The sequence below is a fragment of the Pithys albifrons genome, chromosome 19, assembly GCF_047495875.1.
Source record: "Pithys albifrons albifrons isolate INPA30051 chromosome 19, PitAlb_v1, whole genome shotgun sequence".
NCBI classification, from domain to species: Eukaryota; Metazoa; Chordata; class Aves; order Passeriformes; family Thamnophilidae; genus Pithys; species Pithys albifrons.
Genome location: NC_092476.1, coordinates 807,565 through 832,523, shown reverse-complemented (window position 1 = coordinate 832,523; position 24,959 = coordinate 807,565). Strand labels below are relative to the sequence as shown.

General features: G+C 47.9%; 1 protein-coding gene across 2 annotated transcripts in view; it reads left to right on the top strand.

Annotated features, from left to right (window-relative positions):
• SMURF2 (SMAD specific E3 ubiquitin protein ligase 2) overlaps nt 1-24,959 on the top strand; it is a 60,545-nt gene that overhangs the window by 11,985 nt on the left and 23,601 nt on the right. Inside the window, exons 2-4 of one of the 2 annotated variants that reach the window (XM_071573903.1) lie at nt 17,071-17,109; nt 18,387-18,495; nt 24,741-24,874. In XM_071573903.1, coding sequence (XP_071430004.1) covers nt 17,071-17,109; nt 18,387-18,495; nt 24,741-24,874 — 282 coding nt within the window. Of the gene's footprint in view, nt 1-17,070; nt 17,110-18,386; nt 18,496-21,409; nt 24,875-24,959 lie in introns of those variants that run through there. The other variant, XM_071573902.1, reaches the window with a different exon arrangement.

Here is a 24,959-nt window from a genome sequence, read left to right as displayed (position 1 = left end):
CAATTATTTTATTTTTCAGAGAGGTGTTGATGAGTTTGTTGCCTGGAAGGTTTGACCTTTCTTAGAGTCAGTGCTAATATGTTAAATCCTGAGTGGACAGAGGAAGCTGTGAGTTGTGGTTATAGTTGGTGTGCTCTGTGTGAAGATTTCTCTGTAGGAGAGGGGAGTCCTCTAATTGTGCAGTTTGTGCCCCTGGATTTGCAGCAGAGCATCCTCCTGTGCAGGGGTTGATGGAACACCCTCCCTTTGCTCACACTGAGGTGCCAGTGGGGTGAAACTTGGATCCTCACTCTGTGTGTGTATGAAACACACAGAGAGGAGCTGCAGGAGAGTTTAACCAGTGAAGAACAATCAGAAATGTCCTGCACGGGGCAGGTGCAGCTCCAGCAAGAGACAGGCGGGTGTTCTGTGTGGAGCTCCTTGTAGGGGCTTGTGCAGAACGTGTCCTGTGTGGGCAGAGAACTCACTGGTGCCTTGAGATGGATGGTTTGTCCTTTAGTAATTAAACATAAATGAACTGATACAATGTGCAACTGCAAGGTTTCATCTTTAGTAAACTTAACATTGTCTAACTGTGAATTGAAATGAGCTGTTTGAACTGTTTGGATTTGTGTGGTGTTGCTTGTTGCTGCCTGACAGTTCTTCTCCTCCTCCCCAGTGGGACTGAGTCTGCCTCTGTGGGACTTGTTTTCCAGAAAGCTTTTGGCAATTAGGAAGCTGTTAAACCCTTGATTTTGTTCAGCTGATCACTCCTGTCACAGCTTCAGGTGTGTGACAGCCTGGGCTGTGTCCCCGTGGTGGGGACTGTGTGGGGTCCAGCACACCCTGCACATCCCTCCGTGCTGAAAGGAGTGGTTGGGGTGTCAGGGTTGGAGGGCTGAGCTGGACCTTGTTCTGGGACTGGGAAATAGCTGAGGAATGGAGTACAGCTGCCATCAGATATGGGGCTACTGAATTTCATGGAATTGCCTTTTCCTATCGAGCTGTTTTGTTGCTTGCACACGTACACACATTTGCTGGTTTGTTTTTATTTTCAGGGCCTCCTTTCTTCATTGTACTTGGCTGGTTTTGTAACTTTTTAATTGAAGCATTTACAATATCGTTATTTTTGTTATAGTGAACCGTTTTATTGTTCCAGAAGTGAATGAATCATATATTCTGGGTTATTTTTTCCTGGCAAATATTTTTCTTTAATGGTTACTCAGGGCTAGCTTAAATTGTACAGATGAATAATACTTGCAATACAGTATCTGATTCATCATTTGGAATATTACAATGAAAAACCTCGTGAAATTATAAATATAGGTCATTTTACTTGTAGGAAACCTGAAGGGGTGTCTGCTTTTCTGCACCTGTGTAACTGAGTCATGTGATCTGGAATGTAAAACGTACTGAAGTCCTGGAAGAATTTGTTTTGCCATACACAAATTGGTTTTTTGTGTGTTTCTCAGATTCACTGTAGGTGGGTTCAAAAAAACCCAACCCAAACCAAAACCAAGAGAATTAACACCAAAAAACCCCAACCAGTAAACCCACCCAACTAACACCAAAAACCCCAACCAATAAAACCCACCCAACTAACACCAAAAACCCCAACCAATAAAACCCACCCAACTAACACCAAAACCCCCCAAACAATAAAACCCACCCAAACTAACACCAAAACCCCCCAAACAATAAAACCCACCCAACTAACACCAAAACCCCCAAACAACAAACCCCACCCAACTGCCCCATATTTTCTCTGTTGCCCCTTCCCTGAGCTCTGTCCACACAGATATTTATAACCAGCCAGCAATGCAGGTTTTTTGCATCCACAGAGCCCTGGGGAAAATGAAATGTTTTAATAAGTGTGAGGCGTTTCACACGTTCTTTTGCTCTGCTTTATCTTTCAAAGAGCTGTGAAGGCACCTAAAAAACTGGAATACACTCCCTGGGAGCTTCTCTTGCCTGTGTTTGAAACATCAGCCCTCTGCTGCTGGAACTCAGGAATTCATGGATACAACGACTAGAACAGCAACTGTGACTTCAAAAAAATGTGGTTCTTGGTTAGCTAAGCTGGTCTGGGTCCAGCTGCTGTGGATGGATTGATTTTGCTGTTGCTCTAAAGCTGCGCTGTGTTGGTATTTTGGCAGAGTAGGAACAACAAGGCTATTAGTGGGTAATTCAGTGCTGCGGGATTAGCGGAGCTGTGAGAGAGAGAGAGACGGCACAGAGGGCTGGGTGGTGCAGAGAGGAGCAACGAGGCTGGGGAAGGGACTGGATGTGGCACTGAGTGTCCTCTGAAACACCTCCAGGGACAGAGAATCCAACATGTCTTGATCCAACCCCACTGTGATCACCAGCCCAGGGAATGGAGTGCCAGAGTGATCCCAGTGGGGTTGGATCAAGGGTTGATGATCTCAGAGGTCTCTTCCAACCCAAGTGAGAAGAGCAACGAGGCTGGAGAAGGGACTGGAGCACAAGTGCTGTGGGGAGAGGCTGAGGGAGCTGGGGGTGTTCAGCCTGGAGAAGAGGAGGCTCAGAGGTGACCTCAGCACTGTCTGGAACTGCCTGAAGGGAAGTTCTGGCCAGGTGGAGGTTGGTCTCTTCTCCCAGGCACTCAGCAATAGGACAAGGGGGCACGATGGGCTCAAGCTCTGCCAGGGGAAACTGAAGTTGGAGATGAGAAAAAAATTCTTTGCAGAGAGAGTGCTCAGGCATTGGAATGGGCTGCCCAGAGAGGGGGTGGATTCCCCATCCCTGGAGGTTTTTCAGCTGAGCCAGATTGTGGCACTGAGTGCCATGATCTGGTAAAGGGACTGGAGTTGGACCAAGGGTTGGACTTGATGATCTCAGAGGTCTTTTCCAACCCAATCCATTCTATGATTCTGTGATTCTGTGGATGTGGCACTGAGTGAGAATCCACCATGTCTTGATCCAACCCTTCTGTGATGAGTGAGAATCCACCACGTCTTGATCCAGCCCTACTGTGATGAGTGAGAATCCACCACGTCTTGATCCAACCCTACTGTGATGAGTGAGAATCCACCACGTCTTGATCCAACCCTTCTGTGATGAGTGAGAATCCACCACGTCTTGATCCAACCCTTCTGTGATGAGTGAGAATCCACCACGTCTTGATCCAACCCCACTGTGATGAGTGAGAATCCACCACGTCTTGATCCAACCCTACTGTGATGAGTGAGAATCCACCACGTCTTGATCCAACCCTACTGTGATGAGTGAGAATCCACCACATCTTGATCCAACCCTTCTGTGATGAGTGAGAATCCACCACGTCTTGATCCAACCCTACTGTGATGAGTGAGAATCCACCACGTCTTGATCCAACCCTTCTGTGATGAGTGAGAATCCACCACGTCTTGATCCAACCCTACTGTGATGAGTGAGAATCCACCACGTCTTGATCCAACCCTACTGTGATGAGTGAGAATCCACCACATCTTGATCCAACCCTTCTGTGATGAGTGAGAATCCACCACGTCTTGATCCAACCCTACTGTGATGAGTGAGAATCCAGCACGTCTTGATCCAACCCTTCTGTGATGAGTGAGAATCCACCACGTCTTGATCCAACCCTACTGTGATGAGTGAGAATCCACCACGTCTTGATCCAACCCTACTGTGATGAGTGAGAATCCACCACGTCTTGATCCAACCCTACTGTGATGAGTGAGAATCCACCACGTCTTGATCCAACCCTACTGTGATGAGTGAGAATCCACCACGTCTTGATCCAACCCTACTGTGATGAGTGAGAATCCACCACGTCTTGATCCAACCCTACTGTGATGAGTGAGAATCCACCACGTCTTGATCCAACCCTACTGTGATGAGTGAGAATCCACCACATCTTGATCCAACCCTACTGTGATGAGTGAGAATCCACCACGTCTTGATCCAACCCTACTGTGATGAGTGAGAATCCACCACGTCTTGATCCAACCCTACTGTGATCACCAGCCCAGGGCACTCTGTGCCCTGGGCTGGTGATCACAGTGGGGTTGGATCAAGGGTTGGACTTGCTGATCTCAGAGGTCTTTTCCAACCCAATCCCTTCTGTGATTCTGTGATAAACAGGACGAGGTCTGGCCCGACATCTGGTGACCACAGCCCCGCTCCCAGCCAGGTGTGCCCAGTCCCACGTCCCTGCCGGGGCACTCACCGTGCTCAGCACAGGCCGGGTAGGCAGGAGCGCTGCCAAATGGGAAATGATTCATCGTCTCTGAATGGGATGAGCGCTGAGCAGGAGCAGTTCAAACCTCAGCCTGCTCTGGCTCCCGAGCCACCAGAGCTGCGTTTAACGCTTTGCCTTCCCCACCCCTGTGCTCGGCTGTCCCAGCTTGTGTTTGGGATCAAAAGCAGGGACACTCCTTGTCTTGTCCCGGGCTCTCTTTGCTGTGTCTGAACGTGTTTAGGTATTTTTTTGGCTTTTGCATCCTAAAAACACTCCCATCTGTGACCCCCACCTTTAGTAGGGCTGTTCTGTGTCAGGAGTGCAGGCACAACTTCTGAGCTGCCTTAGTACAGTTTATTTGTTTATATTTAGTGAAAAAACATCATTATCTGGAGGTGGAGTTTAGTGTAGGGTGCCAGTTCCAAGGCAATCGCTGCATTTGGACTTTTAGTATGGAACAAACCTGTATCACTTTAACACTGGCAATGCCATTTGTAGTTTAAAATGCTGAAAGATAAACAGGAAATATATTTGTGGATTCTTAAATTTAGTTATTGCAGAAAGGAGGTACAGTTTACAAAACCAACTGAAGGAATGTAAAGGAGAAAACATTCCACTAAACACACTTTTCCCCCAAAAACCCCTAAATGTAGGGACACTGTGCTTGAATATTCCAACTGTGTTAAATGGGAAGGAGGCAGGATGCACATATTGTGGAGGAGACAGGATGTCTGGGGCTGTGGATATTGGTGCTGATGCAGGAGGGTGTCAGACCCATCACTCACCTGTATTGCCCCACAGAATGTGACTGCAGTACCTCGGGTGTATTTCAGCATACATTGTCTCAGATGCATAGATAGGGAAAGCAAAGGAACTAAGTCATTAGTATTAAATAATTGAGATTGTTTTACAGTTACAGAAGATTGGTGTGAGAGGAAAAAATACTGTACTTGATAAGATATTTATTTGCTAAGCAGGGTTAGCTCTGTGTGCCCTGGGGTGGCACTCAGTGAGCAGCTGAGATATCCAGGGAGCTGTGTCAGGGAACGAAGGGAAAGACTCCTCTAGGAAACTCTGCCCTTTCCTTGCACGTGCAGATATTTGGTGTAACACTTTGGGAGCAGAGCTGCAAGAGGCTCAGGGTTTCTGGGGTGAAAGGCTCCAGGGAAATGAGGGGTTTCCACTTCTGTGTCCCCCCAAATCCCCACTGTGTCCACGGGACTGTCTGAGCCTCATAACTGGTGCTTGGGATCAGTGGAAATACCTGATGCTCTTTGTGCTTGAAAGCCACTCTGCCTTTAGAGGAGCTTACTAATAAAATGTTCTCTGACGTGCTGGGAATGTTCTGGATTTCCATCCCTTTGCTGCTCTGTTAGGAGTGGTGTTCACAGTGCCACACGTTTTACATTCCTGTAATCAGCTTTGGACTCCTCAAGTCTCATCTCCTTCCCGTGATCTTTCTTTGTCTTCACTCTCTACTGCTTAATATCTTTTACCCTGTGCTCCTCTTGGTTTCAAAAATTCCTGTATTTTCCCTGCTTGAGTGTTGCATCTTCCCAAAAGATTTCTGCAGTTGTAGTTTAAGTTGCATAGTAAGATTTTTGGGCAAGGCCCTTTATTTTCAAGTCTTGGTGAGCTGTTTCACCTGAATCTCTTGGTGTTCTCTCTTTATAATCTTACAGTACTGTATAAATTGTACTGATTTGGTAAATAATTGAAGCACCTTGTAAAACCAAAGGAAAAGAAGACAAACAAGGCTTTACTACAGGTTGCTTTGCTTCAGTTGAAATAAATAGGATTGCTCATCCAAATAGCTCATCCCTGTTCCACAGCAGCAGCTTCTTGAGATGTTTGGATTTGTTCTGTAGGACACATGTGTTTACACAGAGAAACCAGGCTGGAGTTGTTCATGTTAAAGGGCTGCAATAACTCAACTAAATCAGTTTATAAACTGTGTAGTCTATCAATGTAATAATCTCCTGGAAATGAGGCTTCTTGGATGTCTGATGGGGAGTCAGACAGGACATGAGAGTTTGAGTGCTGTTTGGGTGGTGACATTGGCCTGGTTTTCCAGGTGTGCTGCCTTGAAGCAGCTGGAATTCCCCCCTTCCATGGTGTTGCTTTTGCAGGTACAGGCAGAATTCCATCACCATCAGAGGCCCCTAAACCAGGTACAGGTGTGTACAGAGTCCACACATCCTCCTGCTGACCCTGCTCTGTTCTTGGCAGAAGCCAAACTAGCAAGTTCCAGGGAGCAGCAGCTTCCAGAAGTGAAAACGTTCCACTAAACCCACTTTTTTCCCCCCAAAAAAAGTAAATCTAGGGACACTGTGCTTGAATATTCCCAACTGTGTTAAATGGGAAGGAGGCAGGATGCACATATTGAGGAGGAGACAGGATGTCTGGGGCTGTGGATATTGGTGCTGATGCAGGAGGGTGTCAGACCCATCACTCACCTGTATTGCCCCACAGAATGTGACTGCAGTACCTCAGGTGTAGCAATAAACCAAAATTGTGCTGAACTGGGAGTTTGGGTTAAGGGCAGACACTCACTCAGGGGGTTTTACCAGTGATAGTATCAAAATCATGATCCTCATTTTATTTATTACCCAATTCTTTTTTCTAAAGTACTGGAGTATTTCAAGTTATACATTTGAAATGCCAGAATTCATTTTCCCCCTAACAAGAGCTGTCACTGTAGCTGTTGTTGTGTCCTAGGAGTTATTTCTTACAACCCTTTTGTTGTGTTGATAAAATTAGTGTTTTGCTGGAGAGTGACAAGGGAATTACCCGCAGGTGGTGGCTGTCCTGGCTGGGGTGGTGGCTGTCCTGGCTGTGTCCTGGCAGGGCTGGGTGGTGGCTGTGTCCTGGCAGGGCAGTGTCCTGGCAGGGCTGGGTGGTGGCTGTGTCCTGGGAGGGCTGTGTCCTGGCTGTGTCCTGGCAGGGTTGGTGGCTGTGTCCTGGCAGGGCTGGGTGGTGGCTGTGTCCTGGCAGGGCTGGTGGCTGTGTCCTGGCAGGGCTGGGTGGTGGCTGTGTCCTGGCAGTGTCCTGGCAGGGTTGGTGGCTGTGTCCTGGGAGGGCTGGGTGGTGGCTGTGTCCTGGCAGTGTCCTGGCAGGGCTGGCTGGTGGCAGTGTCCTGGCAGGGCTGGTGGCTGTGTCCTGGCAGTGTCCTGGCAGGGCTGTGTCCTGGCTGTGCCCTGGCAGGGCTGTGTCCTGGCTGTGTCCTGGCAGGGCTGTGTCCTGGCTGTGTCCTGGCAGGGCTGTGTCCTGGCTGTGTCCTGGCAGGGCTGTGTCCTGGCTGTGTCCTGGCAGGGTTGGTGGCTGTGTCCTGGCAGGGCTGGGTGGTGGCTGTGTCCTGGCAGTGTCCTGGCAGGGCTGGTGGCTGTGCCCTGGCTGTGTCCTGGCAGGGCTGGGTGGTGGCTGTGTCCTGGCAGGGCTGGGTGGTGGCTGTGTCCTGGCAGGGCTGGTGGCTGTGTCCTGGCAGGGCTGGTGGCTGTGTCCTGGCAGAGTTGGTGGCTGTGTCCTGGCAGGGCTGTGTCCTGGCTGTGCCCTGGCAGGGCTGGTGGCTGTGTCCTGGCAGAGTTGGTGGCTGTGTCCTGGCAGCACTCCTGGATCTGCAATTCCTGAGGTGCAGGTGCCTCCTGGCTGAGCCCTTCTTCAAGTGCAGGGCCTTTTTGGCTGCTTGGTAATTCGATCACGGATTTCTTTGGTTGCTGCCTCTGCTCCAGGTCCCTCAGAGGGTGCAGAGTTGTCCTGCAGTGACACAAATCCCAGGGCTCTCTCCTTGTCATGATTTCCCAGAGGTGCATGAAACACATCAGGCAGAGCTGTAATTCTTCTCTGGCCTTTTCCCCCCACTCCTGTTCTATCCAGAGAAACTGAGGGTAAATTTCCATGTTGCCTCTTTCTCTGCCCATCAGAGGAAGGATCCTGTGCTCTCTAAGTATTTTGCAAGTTGATGGTTTTGGATTAATCACTTCTGTCTTGGTTAAAAACTGACTGCTGGGATTGCAAACAAGTCTGTAAGGACTGAGGTAAGATTTGTAGCATAATAATTCTAAGAGCTGGAGGCAAGAGTAACCCCTTTTCTTTGCCTGAGCTCTTAAAAACTGTTTTATTCCTGTTTTTCTTGGTTAATTGAGTTAATGGTCATAGTAGAGTTTGCTTCACTCACACTTGAATATAATGGCCACCTCTGCAGGTTTGAGATTTAGTTAATCCTGGTAGTGTTATTTTAAATTAAAGTTTTTCTAACAGACTTGTTTTTAATACTGCAGGAGGGTAAAAAGATAATAGAGACTTGTACAGCAAATATAACAGTAAAGCTGGTGGGTCCTTTTGTCTTCAATGGATTTCTGTTTCCACCCTGATTTTGTTCCCTGGAATACAATTCTATAGTTACTACCAGTGTGACAAACAGAAGGGATGGCTTTGCAGTTGGTCTGAGAGTTGGTCCTTGACTGCTGGCTCTTTGTTTGAACCGTTCTAAAGGCTGTTGATTTAAAGCTGTGTTGTCCCCCCCAGCTGAGCAGCCTCTGAGTGCTGTCTCTGTGATGACTTCATGGGACAGTAGTGGTGTCTCAGATGCTGAGAAATGGCCCAGCTGGGAGGGTTAGGCCCTTCTGGAGCAGGGTGGAGAGATGAAGTGGAATTCCTAATGTATGAAAGTTATGCATTGGAAACATCCTGGCTGGTCTGAGAGGCTCCATGCACACTGAACCAGGAAATGCAGATATTCCCAGTAGCCTTTGTTTCCTTTGAGCTTCCCACGTGTTGCTCCTGCCCCTTTCCCAGTGGGCAGCCCCAGTTGGCACAGAGTGAATCCCTGCTGGGGATGGTTTATCCTGTGTCACTCTCCTGTCATCCCTGTGTTTGGTTTATGGCTAAAAACACCCAACCCAACCCCAGCTCCTTTTGCATCTGCACACTCAGTTTAACAGCTTCAAACAGGAATCTCCAGAAAAGAGAGTTGCAAACCTTCTCAGGAGGGTTTGCTGCCTCCACTGCAGAAGTGGCAGCCAAGGTTCTTCCCTCTGCCCCTTGGCAGGTGTGGCACACACATGGGCACAGGAATGGGGTGGGCGACGTGTGTGGCACTGAGCGGAGCTGAGCAGTGGGCATAGAGCTGGGACATGGGAGTGGACCTGAGGCATGGGAATGGACCTGGGACATGGGAATGGACCTGGGACATGGGAGTGGACCTGGGACATGGGAGTGGACCTGGGGCATGGGAGTGGACCTGGGGCATGGGAATAGACCTGGGACATGGGAGTGGACCTGGGACATGGGAGTGGACCTGGGACATGGGAATGGACCTGAGGCATGGGAATGGACCTGGGACATGGGAATGGACCTGAGGCATGGGAATAGACCTGGGACAATGGGAATGGACCTGGGACAATGGGAATGGACCTGGGACAATGGGAGTGGACCTGGGACATGGGAGTGGACCTGGGACATGGGAGTGGACCTGGGACATGGGAGTGGACCTGGGACATGGGAGTGGACCTGGGGCATGGGAGTGGACCTGGGACATGGGAGTGGACCTGGGACATGGGAGTGGACCTGGGACATGGGAGTGGACCTGGGACATGGGAGTGGACCTGGGACATGACCATGGACCTGGGACATGGGAGTGGACCTGGGACATGACCATGGACCTGGGACATGACCATGGACCTGAGACATGACCATGGACCTGGGACATGGGAGTGGACCTGAGTCATGACCATGGACCTGGGACATGGGAATGGACCTGGGACATGGGAATGGACCTGGGGCAATGGGAATGGACCTGGGGCAATGGGAATGGACCTGGGGCAATGGGAATGGACCTGGGGCATGGGAATGGACCTGGGACATGGGAATGGACCTGAGGCATGGGAATGGACCTGGGACAATGGGAATGGACCTGGGACATGGGAATTGACCTGAGACATGACCATGAACCTGGACAATGACAGTGGACCTGGGCAGTGGACCTGGGACATGAGAATGGACCTGAGGCATGGAAATGGACTTGGGCATTGGGAATGGACTTGGGCAATGGGAGGGGACATGGGAAAGGACCTGGGTCATGACCATGGTCCTGGGACCTGGGAATGCATGAGTTGCATTCAGGAGGAATGCATGAGAGGAAGAATTCAGTGGAAGTGGGAGTTGGGGGTTTTGTTTTACTTTTGGCTTGGAGTGGAGTGAGGGAGAAGTGGAAAAGGAAGCCTTTTGTTTACAGTAAAACAATGCTGTGAAGTAGCCGTGGTGATGTCAGAGCAGGAGTCTAAACACGCCCGTCAGCCCGGCCCAGATGCTGGAGCTGCAGCCCTGTCCTCCTTCCCTGCAGGAATCTCAAACTGCCCTGGAGACTCTGCCCCAGCATTTTATCCTTGCAGGAGATGAATGATTTATTGGCTTAACTGTTTCCATGCAGTGATGCAATCATCTTTGTTAACCTTTCCTCTCTCTGGTAAATGTGTGATGTTTTCATCTGGAATTTTAATCTCTCTGAGTTTTATTACAAGTAATATGGGTCTAGAATTCTAAATTTAGTCAAAGCACAGCCTATTCTTATAGGCAGAATTTAATGGAGTGAATCTGTTGAAAATTAAAATATACTATGTTAGTTTCTGGCATATTTTGCAGTGGTTTAAATTATTTTGCATTATTGAGGCATTTGTCACTTTGGTATATCCATCTTGCTGTTTGAATGCAGACTGTTGTGGGTTTGTTTGTTTAGTCCCAGAGCAATAATTCTGAGTTGTTGAGACCCAGATTTCTGGCTTTGTCAGGTGCATGTGATCCTTGGAAGTGGGTTTCCTTTCACATGCAGTATATTAAAGATTTAGTGTCTGGCTTGTGTTGCAGTTGAACTTACAGAAATGTGTTTATGGGACAGTTTAGAATTTTAACAATTATTAGAGGAAGTTCTTGTTAAAAGTTCTTTTTTAGTACTGTGTTTATCCTAATGCAGATTTGAACAGAGTTTATTTTAAAGCTCCTTACCTTGTGTTTGGATGTAAGTTTAGCAGTGATGCTTTATGTGTCACTCCTAACTAGTATTGAACACCTTGTTCAACCTGACATGTTAGATTGAATAGCACTTAAAAAACCCATTAGTGCTTTGAAATTGTTCTAACACAGAGAGATTAATTGAAAAATAAATCTTAAGGTGAATAGTTGGGATAAAGAATTTTATTTCAAAACCTTAATGGAGGGAGTTATTACCTCAACAGCTGGATTTGCAAATCCTCATGGTGTTATTTACAGCTCTTTGTTCCAGGAAGAGTTGAAGACCTCCTGTTTTCTGTCTTCCCATGTGGGAATTCAGGCAGGTCCAGGGAGGGAGTGCAAGCAGAAGAATAAAAGTTTCTCTGGAGTGTGCCAGCAATGGAAGAAACCCAAAGGAATTAGTCAGAAACGTTTGGAGTGCTGAGCCACCCTGTGGAGCCTGTGCCCTGTGTGCCTGTCACTGGTGCTCTCCTGACAGAAGGTCGTGAGTTTATGAAGGGGTTTGTGCAGCACGTGGTGGGGCAGCACGTGGAGTCAGCCCCAGGTTCCTCCCCAGGGGGATCTCGGGGTCCCAGGGCACGTCAGAGGGGTGTGAGAGCCTTCCCTGGCCTTTCCCTCCTCCCCCAGCAGGCTCATTCCAATCAGCAGTGTAATTGGAATGCAACCACAGTCTGGAGGAGGAAGGGGAATTTTTGGCAAGGAGAGGCAGAGCAGTTGGGAGCTTTATTCAGATTAAAGCATAGACGGCCATTCATTATCAGTGCAACACACACGAGCAACAGCAGAGCATTGTGTGTCTGCAGCTGGGCCTCGCTGCACTGCTCGTGTGCCCTGCCCAGAACATGCACACAGCTGGGCTCTGCTCACAGCCTGGGGGCTTTGCTTAAGAGGTGCTGCTTCTGTAGGGGCAGAGAGACTCCCAATGAGCTGCTGTGGTGCAAACTGACAGGCAGCCTGGCCTTGTCCCCCTCTGCCATGGGCTGTGTCTGTGCTGGAACGAGCACTTGGGGCAGAAAACCCAACAGGAATCACCATGTTAGAAGTGCTGCTTGGGTTCAGGAGGCTGAGCTTGTTCCTCTGTGGTGATGACACGTGAAAAGCCAGATGATTAGTACCATAATCTTAGTTTTGGAGCCAGTCCTTTCCTCCCCTGGCCCTCGGGGCTGTCCCACAGTGCTGGTTCCTGGGGAAGGCTGAGCTGGGATGGGGCTCCCACCTGTGAGTGTGTTGGTGGTGTGAGCTCTGTGCTCACTTCATGGATATTTAGGATTCCTTTGGGTTTTCTCTTACCTGTCTGCCCATTACCTTTCACTCAGTGTCTCAAATACACACACATTAAAAATTATTTACTCAAGGTGGCTTGAGCAATGTTATTTTTTAAGACAGGAGTTTTAACCCAATATATTTCTGGGGTGCCCCTGAGGTGCCCCTGCCTTGTGCTGCTGGTGCCACCACCCTTAAACCTCAGCATTTGTCATAAATCAGGGGCATGGTGCTCCTGAGGCACTCACTGCTCTGAGACAAACATACTTTTTAATACTTACATCAAATATGTAACACAGGATGCCTCCCATAACAACAGCTTGATGTCATTAAGAGTCTGAATTTCTGTAAAAATGATTCCAAAGTAAAAAGCAGTTGTAATGAGCTCTTCAAGAAGAGTAAGAAGAGTTCAGAAACTTAGATATTTTATCTTTATAAAATTCACCTTTTCAACAGTCATAGTTCCTTTCAGTTTTGATGTTGGTTTAACCAATTATTCACCCTTCTATTATTACATGTAAATTTTAATAGCTAACACATGGATTGCAGGAGTTTGGGGATGTGAAGTATTTTGCATTTACTTGCAATAGTTAAATAACTGTTCAGTAAAACATTCTTTGTCAGTCACTGGAGTAATAAATCAGGAAAAGGAAATTGGCAAACCTGATTCACTTAATTCCTATTTTTGAGTGTTTTGTAGCAAAGCTGTCATAGGAGGAGAGTGGGTGCCTTAGAATATTATGCTCTCTTCAAGTTCCTGCGAGCTGACCTGAGTAACACATGTTAGAATGAGATCATAAAGCATGATAAAATACATTTAGTGTATGTATAGCATGTAAAAGTGATGTGCTGTTTGTCTTGGCACGTGTGTGTTGTTCCTTCATGTTGGAATATGAATGTTCTCCTGTCTGCAGACTCCCCAGGAAGTCTGTCATAAACACAAACCATAACTATCCCCTGACTCACTGCACTCTGCAGGAAATGCTTTATCTGCAGATGTGTGCTACGAGCCATGGGTGCCACTGGGTGATGCACTGAGGACACAACCACCCCTGCTTTATTCCCAGGCCACTGTCAGCACATCCAGCCCTTGCTTTGTGTTCTGGTTCCAGTGCAAGTTCAAATAGCTTAGCTTTTTGGTTTAACAGAATTGCAATTCAAGGTGCCTTCAAACAAGCACATACCAGTAACAAATAACCTTCTGCAGTGCCCTTGTGCCTCTGGAGGACCCACTGGTGGGTCTGGTAATGACTGGGGTGGGTCCAGAACCTCCAGCACCTGAACTTGGCTTTGTCCATGGAAACAAATCCCCCCGTGGTTCTTCATGGATTTTTAGCTCAAAGGAAACGTAGTATGGAGGACTCCAAGATAATTAACTCCCAAGAGTTTTGTGAGAATCACAGTCATAAAGAGGAGCCCCCGGGCAGGGACCAGAGAGGAGCCCCAGGGGAGCCCCCGGGCAGGGACCAAAGGGGAGCCCCGGGCAGGGACCAGAGAGGAGCCCCAGGGGAGCCCCAGGCAGGGACCAAAGGGGAGCCCCAGGCAGGGACCAAAGGGGAGCCCCCGGGCAGGGACCAGAGAGGAGCCCCGGGCAGGGACCAGAGAGGAGCCCCGGGCAGGGACCAGAGAGGAGCCCCGGGCAGGAACCAAAGGGGAGCCCCAGGGGAGCCCCCGGGCAGGGACCAAAGGGGAGCCCCCGGGCAGGGACCAGAGAGGAGCCCCGGGCAGGGACCAGAGAGGAGCCCCAGGGGAGCCCCCGGGCAGGAACCAAAGGGGAGCCCCAGGGGAGCCCCCGGGCAGGGACCAAAGGGGAGCCCCCGGGCAGGGACCAGAGAGGAGCCCCGGGCAGGGACCAGAGAGGAGCCCCAGGGGAGCCCCCGGGCAGGAACCAAAGGGGAGCCCCAGGGGAGCCCCCGGGCAGGGACCAAAGGGGAGCCCCCGGGCAGGGACTTGCAGTGAGGGGAAGGAGCTGTTGGCCAGAGGTCCTGGAGCACAGGAGGGTCTGTCTGACCGGTGGGAAAAGCCTCAGCTACAGCCTCAGTCAACCATAAAACATAAATCCATAGGAAGCCAAACTTCCTTAGTTTTTATTCTCAAGGAACTATCAATCAGTTGGTTATCAGAATGCTCAGAATGGGTTTTAATGTGGTGTTGAAACTGTTAGAAAAGTGGGGCAGAAACTCCAGTGCTTTTCCCAGCAGTGTTGTGCAAAGGAGAAAGCCTGGAGCTAATTAGAGCTCTGTGTGTGGAAGGAGATTGTTTCACTCCGAGCTGAGCTGGGCCCTGGGCCTGTTCACCTGCCAGTCCCTGGCCCAGAGGGTGTTGCTGATGGAAGGGCCCTCAGCATCTCCTGGTGTGTGTCCCTGACCCAGGCAGAGCGGGCTGACACTGCCTTTCCTTGGATGTGGTTACTGAGGGAATCTCCAGCCAACAATGAGTGTGTCACTCCTGCTAATTGCTGGGGGAGCACTTATTAGTCTGTGTGCCTGATCTCATAAAGTGGGGCTGGGGTTAAACTGCACTGGCAGGCTTGCTTTGTTCTGAAAAGGGGTGTTTGGAGTTAGGGAACCTTGGAATTCATCTCTCAAAAGCTTACTCAGGCCTCTCTTGTCTCAGGAGCACCCTGAGTGGCTCCCTGTGCTGGAGGTGAATTCTGACTTAGCTATTTGATTTAAAGCCTTCATGTGACACTTCCCACTACTTGTAATGGGTGAAATTGTGGCAATAATCACATCTTTTTTAGATATTTAGAAGGGACCATTTGGAGCTTTCCACCACTGGTGTGCAATAACCTGTGGGTGAGGATATTCCTGGTGTGATAAAACCTTGAGGAGCTGCAAAGGCAGTTCTCTAACTTTGCCTCATTATCTGTTCCTTTAAATACACTTAAGTTGTTCTCAATGGTATGAAGAGAGTAGACTTTAAGTTGCTGGGCACATGGAATTCTTTAGTAACTGTGGATTTGTATTACATCATCCCAAGGACTTGATTGGAATGTTTTGTGGAGTCAGTGGTGATGTGACTGACAGTGTTTCTACACGTGCTCAAGTGCCAGGTATCAGAAATGCCTAAACCATTTGGCTCTCTAGTGTATTTTACTACTGCTGGCTGGAATTACTGCGTGGAAATCCTTTAAATGAGCTCTGCTTTAGGGTTCCCACTCTGTTTGAATGCAGAGAAATTATGTTTATTACTTCTATCATCTTTAGAAAACCCAACCTGCCACCAGGCAAGTTTTTGTCCAGGTTAACAGTATTGTTTTAGCAGCCCCTGGAATCGAAGTTCTGGGAACTTGTGTGTCCCTTCCCTGTGGAATGTCAGTGAGAGGGGATAGTTCTGTGACTCCCTGGAGGATCAAACCCCCTTCCACCTGAGCAGGGTTGTAGCTGGATTTTACAGTGCTGAATTCCAGGGAAAACAGTTCCCCTGAAATCCACACCTTTATGTGGGAAAACACTCATCCCACTGATACAGACTGCTCAGAGTTATGCTTTTAAATTCCACTAATTTCATTGGGAAAACATTATTTCCCTTGATTTAGACTATTCAGGGTGATGCTTTAAAATTCCATTAATTTCGTTGGGAAAACATTATTTCCCTTGATTTAGACTATTCAGGGTGATGCTTTAAAATTCCATTAATTTCGTTGGGTAAACATTATTTCCCTCGATTTAGCCTGTCCAGGGTGGTGTTTCTGTGCCCTGGTGTGGAAATCTGCCCGGGTCTGTTCCTGTGCTGCCTCATCCCTGCAGGGATCAGGGACTCAGGATGGGTGTGAGGATGTTCTGGGGGGAAGGCAGGACCGATTTTGGTTGGGTTGAGGTGCTGTCTGTGAGAGACAATTTCTGGATGCACTTTCCTGTCTTTGCATTTCCTGGCAGGGATAAATTTTGGCGACCTCACAGGAAAAATACCCAAAGGGACCTGAGCAGTGAGGAGCCTCCTGCAGTATCAGCTCCAACCAAATCTCTCTCCCCCTCCCCTATTTTTCTTTTTTAATGCTGGCTGTGGGAATTCATCTCCAAGAATGCCTTTGTGTTATCAGCACACATTTTAATGTTTCACAGGGGAATCTGATGTTTCCTGCTGGTCAGACCTGTGCTAACAGATAAGCCTGTGGAGCTGAGCAGTGTTGCCCTTTGGGAGGAGAGGCCTTGGGCATCTTCCTATGAAAGTTGTCCCCTCTGGCCTTTTATTTATTTGTTTGTTTATTTAAATTTATTCTCATAGGAGATTGGTTTCCCCTCGGGATTTTTAGTTGACAAATGCAAATGTTCCTCCCCTTCTACACCAAACAAAACAAAAAAGGCCTGAAACGATTATCAGCTTTTACAAATAAAAGATATCTTTGGAACCATCAAAGCTCTGGCCTTAGGAGTTACTCTGCTCCACCCAGTGTTTGTCAGGTGAACCCCTTTATTTATCACCGTGCAGGATATCAGTGCTCCCTTTTTCTGGCCTGGGAAGCTCTTGCTGCTCTGTGGAACAATATAAATGCTGAAGCTCATTCATGTCCGTTTGATTTTGAGCAGGATTTTCTGGAATGCTGGACAGGCAGAGGAACTTTTTATCTTCAAGTTGGCAATCAGTAACTTAATTCTGTATTTCTGTTTTTCTTGCAGTACTGTGTGCAAAAAACCTGGTGAAAAAGGATTTTTTCCGTAAGTAGTTGTTAAAGTTCTATATATTCATTTATAGTGGGATAAATATTATGAATAAATGTTATGCCTCTGCCTCAGTGTTTGTACATGATCACTGTGTTGAGATATTTGCATTAAAGGGGTGGGACCTTTGATGTTTTCCCACTGTTTTATTTCAGGGCTTCTAATTTTTTCTAAGGTGACACTCCTCAGGTTCATAATAGTAATTAAAACTCTGACTGTGGTTTTATGGGAGTGGGAAACAAATACACCCCACTCAGGCAAGTTCCATGTTCTCAATTAGTGTCACATATTTATTAAAATGTTTTTAATGGAAGGACTTTTTGTGGAGCAAACAGATGAGCTTCTTAGTTATTAATAATCACATAATACCAACCTGCTCTGGAATTATGTTGTAATTAATTTTAATAATGCTTTGAAAGAAGTGCTGAGGAGCAGATGAAGGAGGCAGAAAGGAATGTTACTGTCTGTGTGTGCACACAGAGATTACCTGGGGCAGGAGGAATTCCAGGTGTCTTTGGAGAGAACTTGGAGAGGGGACCAGGCTGTGATTTGTGACACTTCTAAAACTTGCTGTGTTTTTTTTTTTTGCACTGATTGCATCAGGTGTTTGGTGGTGCCTGAGAACCCCCAGACAGCTCAGGGTGTGGGTCTGGGGTGCCCCTGGCACAGATCCCTCCCTGCCCAGTGCCCTGTCCTTGTCCCACCTGTGTTCCAGCCACTCGTCCTGACCCACCCTGTGCCCAGCCAGCTTTCTTGGTCCCTATCAGTGAAATAAATTGCTAATTTACCTGACTGGGAAGATTAGAGTGTTCAGATTTTTTTCCCTCTGTGTGTTTAATTTTTACAACTTTTTCTTGGTCCATATCAGTGAAATAAATTAGTAATTTATCCAGTTAGGGAAATTAGGGTGTTCAGATTTTTCCCCTCAATGTGTTTAACTTACACAACTTCTTCTTGGTCCCTATCAGTGAAATAAATTGCTAATTTACCTGACTAGGAAGATTAGAGTGTTCAGATTTTTTTCCCTCAGTGTGTTGAACTTAGACAACTTTTTCTTGGTCCATATCAGTGAAATAAAATGCTAATTTGCCATTTCCTGTGCTTGATATGTCAAGTTATTCCCATTCATTAAATATGGCTCATTTATGAACAAAAGGCAACTTGGAACAAAAGGCAACTTCAACTAAGAGCTGAAGAAGTGAACTGTGCAGTGGGGCAGGTCTCCAGGGCAGCCTGAACCATTTGCCAGGTTCTTTTTCTGTTCCTCCTCCTAGGACTCCCCGATCCCTTTGCCAAGGTTGTGGTGGATGGATCTGGCCAGTGCCATTCTACAGATACTGTGAAGAACACCCTTGACCCCAAATGGAACCAGCATTATGACCTGTAGGTGGTAACTGTGATACCCAAAGGTTTGAAGTGAAATCTCCCCAGTCCCCAGGCACTGTCAGGTGTTCCAACACTGTCCCTGGAGGGTCTGGGAGTGCCCCAGGTGGGTCAGTGAAGGGCACATGGACCAGAACTGCCCTTGCTCATGCAGAGCTGGGCACTGCCCTACTGTCCCTGCTGTCCCTGGGCTGTGTCTGCAGTGCCTTCCCTGCCCCACAGCACTGGGGTCTGTCCTGTGAACTCTTCTGTGCAACCCAGCAAGTCACTGACAGGATTCCCTTCTCCTCCATGCTCATCTTGTCTGTTGTGGTGCTGAAATGTCCTTTTCTCTGTGTGCCTTTGGGTCACTTTGCTCTCCTTCCTGTCCCTCTCTGTCCCAAATCTCCTGCTCAGGGGGAGCTGTTCCCATCACTGCAGCACCTTTAGGTGCTTTGGAGCAATGCAATCAGTGTGGCATGGGCATGGTTCTCCTCTGCCTTTCTAAAGCATAGAATATTCTGTGTAATATAAGTTATTAAAGCTTTTATTTTTATGTAGGTCTCTGTGTTCATGGGTGCTTTATTTTCCCTGTCTTTTATTCTTTTATTCTCCTTTCTCTTGGGTGGAAGATGAGGAAGAGAATGAGCTGTTTTATATCCTTGTGTTCTCCTGTTCTGATCTCTGACTCTTTTCCCAGGGCTCCATTCCCTGTCCTGTATTATTAGAAACTGTTTGAGCACATTTGTTTGAGCTTTGGCCACCACCAAACCTACAGCAGGTCAAGTGTTTGTACACAGAGGATTTCTTGTCTCCTTTTTTCCCAGTGAAGAGAAGCAGCTTGATGGGTCTCACAGCAGAGTGTGGAAGGCCTGGGTTAAAGTCCTGTCTTGATCTGCTCTTTATTTGAATGTCCAGGACTAAATATGTGAAGTCACTGTTCAAGATGTGTTAGTGCAGGATACAGAACATTCTCATTGCTCTTAAAATATCCCTGGCAGTTCAGTGGAGTAACAGTGTGTTGTTATCCAGGCTCAGTCCAAGTTCAGGTTCTGCTTGTGAGACTGTAATTCATATTCATTAGAAAAATTGATACAGAACAAGTTATAAGTTCATGTAAAAGGCCTGGCTCTTTAGATTCACAAAATTCTTTATATTTAAAGAATTTTAAGTTGATTTGATCTTTTTAATGTTATTAAAATACTGATTTATATAGAATGGAGCTTTCAGACCTCTGCCCTTCCATGTCCTCTCCAAGATCAGGGCTTTTTCCTTAGCTCTGGATTGTCTGAAGGAATTCAGACCTGTGTGAAATATTCTTTTGTGGATGGTGTTTTTTTTCTTGTTTGGGGAAGAAGATCCCTTTAAAAAGCAGATTTTGTTTAATTAGTGTATTATTTCCAATATAAATTCCTTGTCATGTAGGGAAAACTGTTTTTCTTGATTGTGGCTGTTGAATTCCCTGATGACAGAAATACATCCAGCATTTCTAATGCACAGTAAAAGTTACTGTTATGTCAGGCCTTGTAATTTGAAAATAATCCTCTCCCCCTCTGAATTTCCTTCACAATCATTTAACCCCTTTGATAGTCTTGCCTGTTACTCTTCTCTCTGTGCAAATGTATTTCCATTTATAAATGTCAGTCACACAGACTTCAGTTCCTGTTTGAAACAGCAGTGAAAGAGCTTTGATACAACTTGCCTGGCTTTTAAATTAAGGTCACCTGTGTCAAGTCTCAGCTTTTCATCTGCACCAGATATGCAGATAATTAACCTTTGGTTTTGGGGGCCAAAAAAGGAGTAATGACCATCCTGCTGCAAAGCACCTGATGGCAAAGCTGAGACTGAGGACTCGAGTCTTTCTCCTCACCCTTTCAAAAGAGCAGAGTTTTGGGATGTTTTCCATAAAAACACAGCATGGCATGGAATGCCAGTCCCTGCCAGTGTGTTGGGCTGATGGAAGTGTCCCCAGCCTGGAATGTGAGAGCAGATTAACTCTGCTGCTAATTGTGTATCATGTAATGGCACATGCAGATGGCACAGTTGTGATGCATTTGTGCAGTAATATCTGAATTAAGCTGCTGATTCCAAGGGAGTTCTGTGACTTGCTAATGTGAGTCAGCATAACAGATACTCTGTTGTATAATTAGCTCAGTTGGTTCAAACTTGGCTGTAACAATGCCAAGGTCATGGGTTCAATCCCCTCTGTGGGCCACTGACTTGAGAGTTGGACTCGCTGATCCTTGTGGGTCCCTTCCAGCTCAGAACAGTCTGGGATTCTGTGAATACAAAAGGGATGGCTTTTGCCTTATGTGGTTCTTAATTCAGCTCTGAGTGTGAAAGGAAGTGGTTCAATGACTTGCTTGGATTCTTCAACCTGGCTGGGTGTGTGGAGGGGAATCTGGGAGGCTTTCCAAACAGAAACTGCCAAGGATTTGCTGTCTGGATGTAGTTTAATGTCAGTGAAATACCATCCTTGCCCTGGATGTGTTCCCCTCCTGCATTTCCAGGCCTGTTTGTGTTTTCCCTCTTGTGTTCAGGCCTTTCCTCAAAGCTTTCCAACAACCAAACTTAACACGTTTGGAGACTGGTCTAGTATCAAAACCAGCGTGGCCAGCAGGCCCTGGACTCTGTGCTGGTGAGGCCACACCTTGAGTGTTGTGTTCAGTTCTGGGCCCCTCAGGTCAGGAAAGAGATTGAGGGGCTGGAGCGGGGCCAGAGAAGAGCAACGAGGCTGGAGAAGGGACTGGATGTGGCACTGAGTGTCCTCTGAAACACCTCCAGGGACAGAGAATCCAACATGTCTTGATCCAACATGTCTTGATCCAACCCTACTGTGATCACCAGCCCAGGGCACAGAGTGCCCTGGGCTGGTGATCACAGTGGGGTTGGATCAAGGGTTGATGATCTCAGAGGTCTCTTCCAACCCAACTGATTCCATGATTCTATACATTTGGTTGGACAATGCCAGCCCAGATTAGACTCCTAAGGAGCCCTCACACAGCTTTGCCTTTGCCTCTGGCAGGTCCTGTGACCATCCCAGAGGCTCCAACACCCATCAGGTGCTGCCAGAGAGAAGGGTAAAGGGAAAGAGAAGAAATTGGGATGGGTTAGAAAGAGGGAATTCCTGCCTTCCAGACCTGGTTCATCCCTCTGGATGGTGCATTTCTCTCCCTTGCTGGAGGGTGTCAGTCTGGCCTGTGGTGAGGAGGAGCTTTCCTCATTCCCCTCTTCTCCAGGGAGCTGAACTCTCCAGGGAAAGAGGATACAATGCCATGGGGATAAAGTCACTTCATCCCAAACCTTCCTGAGTGGGCATTGGCTCAGGAGGAAGCACCACCTTGGCAAAGAGAATCCTGTGTGGGCAAAGTAACAATTATCCCTGTGTTTTAAATTTTATTCCAGCATTGTAGGTGCTTCCAATATGGCATGGACTTGATTTGTTTTTTTAGAAGCAGAAGTGCAGAGCAGGGAAATTATAATTTCTGAATGTGCAGTTCTTACCCAGAGCCCTGATTTTAGAGTCAGAAAACATGGAAGTTAACAAAATGTCTGTGGAAGTTGAATTTCTGTGTTTCCACTTCAGTAATACTACCCCTGTTATCCCTGTTGAAGCACTAAAGCTGTGAAATAGTTATTGCTGGTAGGACAGAGGGGAAAAAAGGAAACTAAGCTCCAAGAACTTTAATTATGAGGAGGAAGAGAGAGTCATCCAACAAAATGAGGGGGTGTGGGTTTTGTTCCTGGTGTGGTTTGTTGCACTTTATTTCTTGGAATGTTCTTTTTCAATAAGAAATCAGATTCTGAGCTCAGGCTCTTATGCTGGGGCTTTATTGCCAGATGATGTAAAACAAATGTAACTCATCCACCAAATGAACTGGAAATGTCAGCCTGTCCTACTGTCACTCTCTAAATGCAGCCATGGATTTTCATGCCTGAAATTATGCAGAAATTCAGATTATTTTGCTGTAAAGCCAACTGGAAGTTGGCTGTTTCTTTAACTATTCTTAACTATTTCTTTTCCTCCTTTATATAAAACAAAAAGACCTTTTTATTTGGAAAATGCAGCTTGGGTGGCTTATTTCCTTTAAATGTGTGAACCAACCAGGTTTTGGGTGCCAGAATCAGAGGAGGGGATGGCAGGAGGTGGAGTGGTGTGGGTGGCACCTCTGCATCCCATGGGAACCTCCCCCTGCAAGAGGAATTCTTGGGAACTGTGTTGTGTGTTCAGCTGTTCTGCATATTATTCAAACTGCTCTGTTGTGAAACTGTGTTTAACCATCTACCTTTGACTTTTTTAAAGCAACAAGGAAAACTGGAACATTCGAGCCAGGTCATGATAAGTCTTTGTTTTTAAGTGCACCTGATTTGTTCTCATCAGAATTTATTTGAAGCATTGTAGGCTGTGCACGTAATGCCCATCCTCATCTCCTGCCCTCCTGCAAAGCTGGCATTGTCAAGGTTGTGAGGCCAAAGTCTGACATATTATACAAGCAGTTTGCTATTCAAAGAAACCCTTTTTTTTTGTAAGAAGTTTGTGTTTTGTTTGGGGGTTTTTATTGTTTAAAGGTTATCTTAAACCTTCAGGCTTTTCTGTCTTCCGGGGTCACTCCATCTCTGCAGGTGGGAAAAAGAAGTTGTCAAAGTTCTGCTGTTTTGGAAAAGGAAAAATGGGAGAAGTGTTAAACAGCTGGAATTTTAAGCCATGCCAGTTAGTTCAATTATTTGGTTTGCCAACCTTGACAGTATCATTTCTATCCTTCTGAAAATATTAAGATGCTTTAAAGCCAGTAAAGCCACAGTCAATGGGGAGATGCATTTAGACGTTGGGTGAGTGAGTTTGATCACTTTTAATTTAAAAACAGGCAAAAAAAGCACTTGGAACTAAACTGAGGCCAGAATTTGTGGTCTGGGAAGGGAGAGCTACAAGCAGTTCTTGGGATCTGAGCCATAGTTACAAATGCATTTCCCTCAGCTTGAAACAACTCTAATAATTCAGGATTGGCCATTGCTGATTATCTGCAGTGTTTGGAAATTGTCCTCTGGAAGTTTGGAAAACAAAACCCAGCTCACAGCGTAGCTGCCTCTGAAGAACAAAGCTTCAAACAGAGAAGCACAAATAAAACAGTGTCCAGGTTTTCCCAGAGAGGGGCAGATGCAGGTCTGGCCCAGCCTGGCCGTGGGAATGCTGTGAGGAGCCAGTCCCGTGGGAGCAGGGCTGGGGCACGGGGCACAGCAAAGCTGCAGGGCTGGGGCACCCTTGGCACGGGCTGGGGCATGGCCCAGACACACAGCCCTGGCACTGAATGGCCCCCAAAGCTTTGGTGGCTGCAGGTGTGTCACCAGGTGTGCCCTGGGTGGCCCCTGGTGCTTGGGAGGGCTCCAGGGGAGGGGGCTTGCTGTCCTGGGGCTGGAGCAGCAGCTCAGGTGCTGGACAGGGTGCTGAGCTGCTGCAGGAGGATGCTGGGGTACTGCAGTGGGTACTGAGGGGCTGCACAGGATCCTGGGGTGCTGCAGTGGGTGCTGGGGTGATCCTAGGATGCTGCAGGAGGATTCTGGGGTGCTGCAGAGGGTGCTGGGGTGTTGCAGAGGGTGCTGGAGTGATCCTGGGATGCTGCAGAGGGTGCTGAAGTGCTGCAGAGGGTGCTGGGGGGATTCTGGGGTGCTGCAGTAATGCTGGGGTGCTGCAGGAGGATGCTGGGGTGCTGCAGTGGGTACTGAGGGGCTGCACAGGATCCTGGGGTGCTGCAGGAGGATGCTGGGGTGCTGCAGAGGGTGCTGGGGTGATCCTGGGATGCTCCAGGAGGATGCTGGGGTGCTGCAGGAGGATGCTGGGGTGCTGCAGAGGGTGCTGTGTCCCTGCCTGGGTGCTGTCCCTGCTCCCCCTGCCCCAGGCCCTGCTGCAGGACCATCTCCATGCCCTGTGCTGGGGCTGAGCTGGGTGTGGTGCTGAGCATGTTTGGAGCCGCTTGGGTCGCTGTGGGCAGGGCCCAGCCCGTCCTGCTGCTGTGGGAGCCCCCAGGCTGTGCCCCCCGAGTGCCCCTGCCAGGGTCAGGCCTTGGGGCTGCCCTGTGTCCAGGGAGCTGCTCCACAGGACAGGCCAACACTGGAGGGCACAGGGCACATCCTCCTGCAGGTGACTTGCTGTCTCTTGCCATGTGTGACATTTTTGGTGTGGATAATTCCCCCTTCCAGGGTGGTCTCTGGAGCATCATCACAGCCTTCAGGAGGTGCCACTCACAGTGCTGTTCTCCCCCGTGTTGCAGGTACATTGGGAAGTCAGATTCCATCACAATCAGCGTGTGGAATCACAAGAAGATCCACAAAAAGCAGGGTGCAGGTTTTCTGGGCTGTGTGAGGCTCCTCTCCAACGCCATCAACCGCCTTAAGGACACTGGGTGTAAGTAAGCCAAGGTTGGGTCCTCCCTTCCACACCAGGCTGGCATGCACAGGCTTTTGGAGAGTGACAGCTAGTTGGGGTTTTG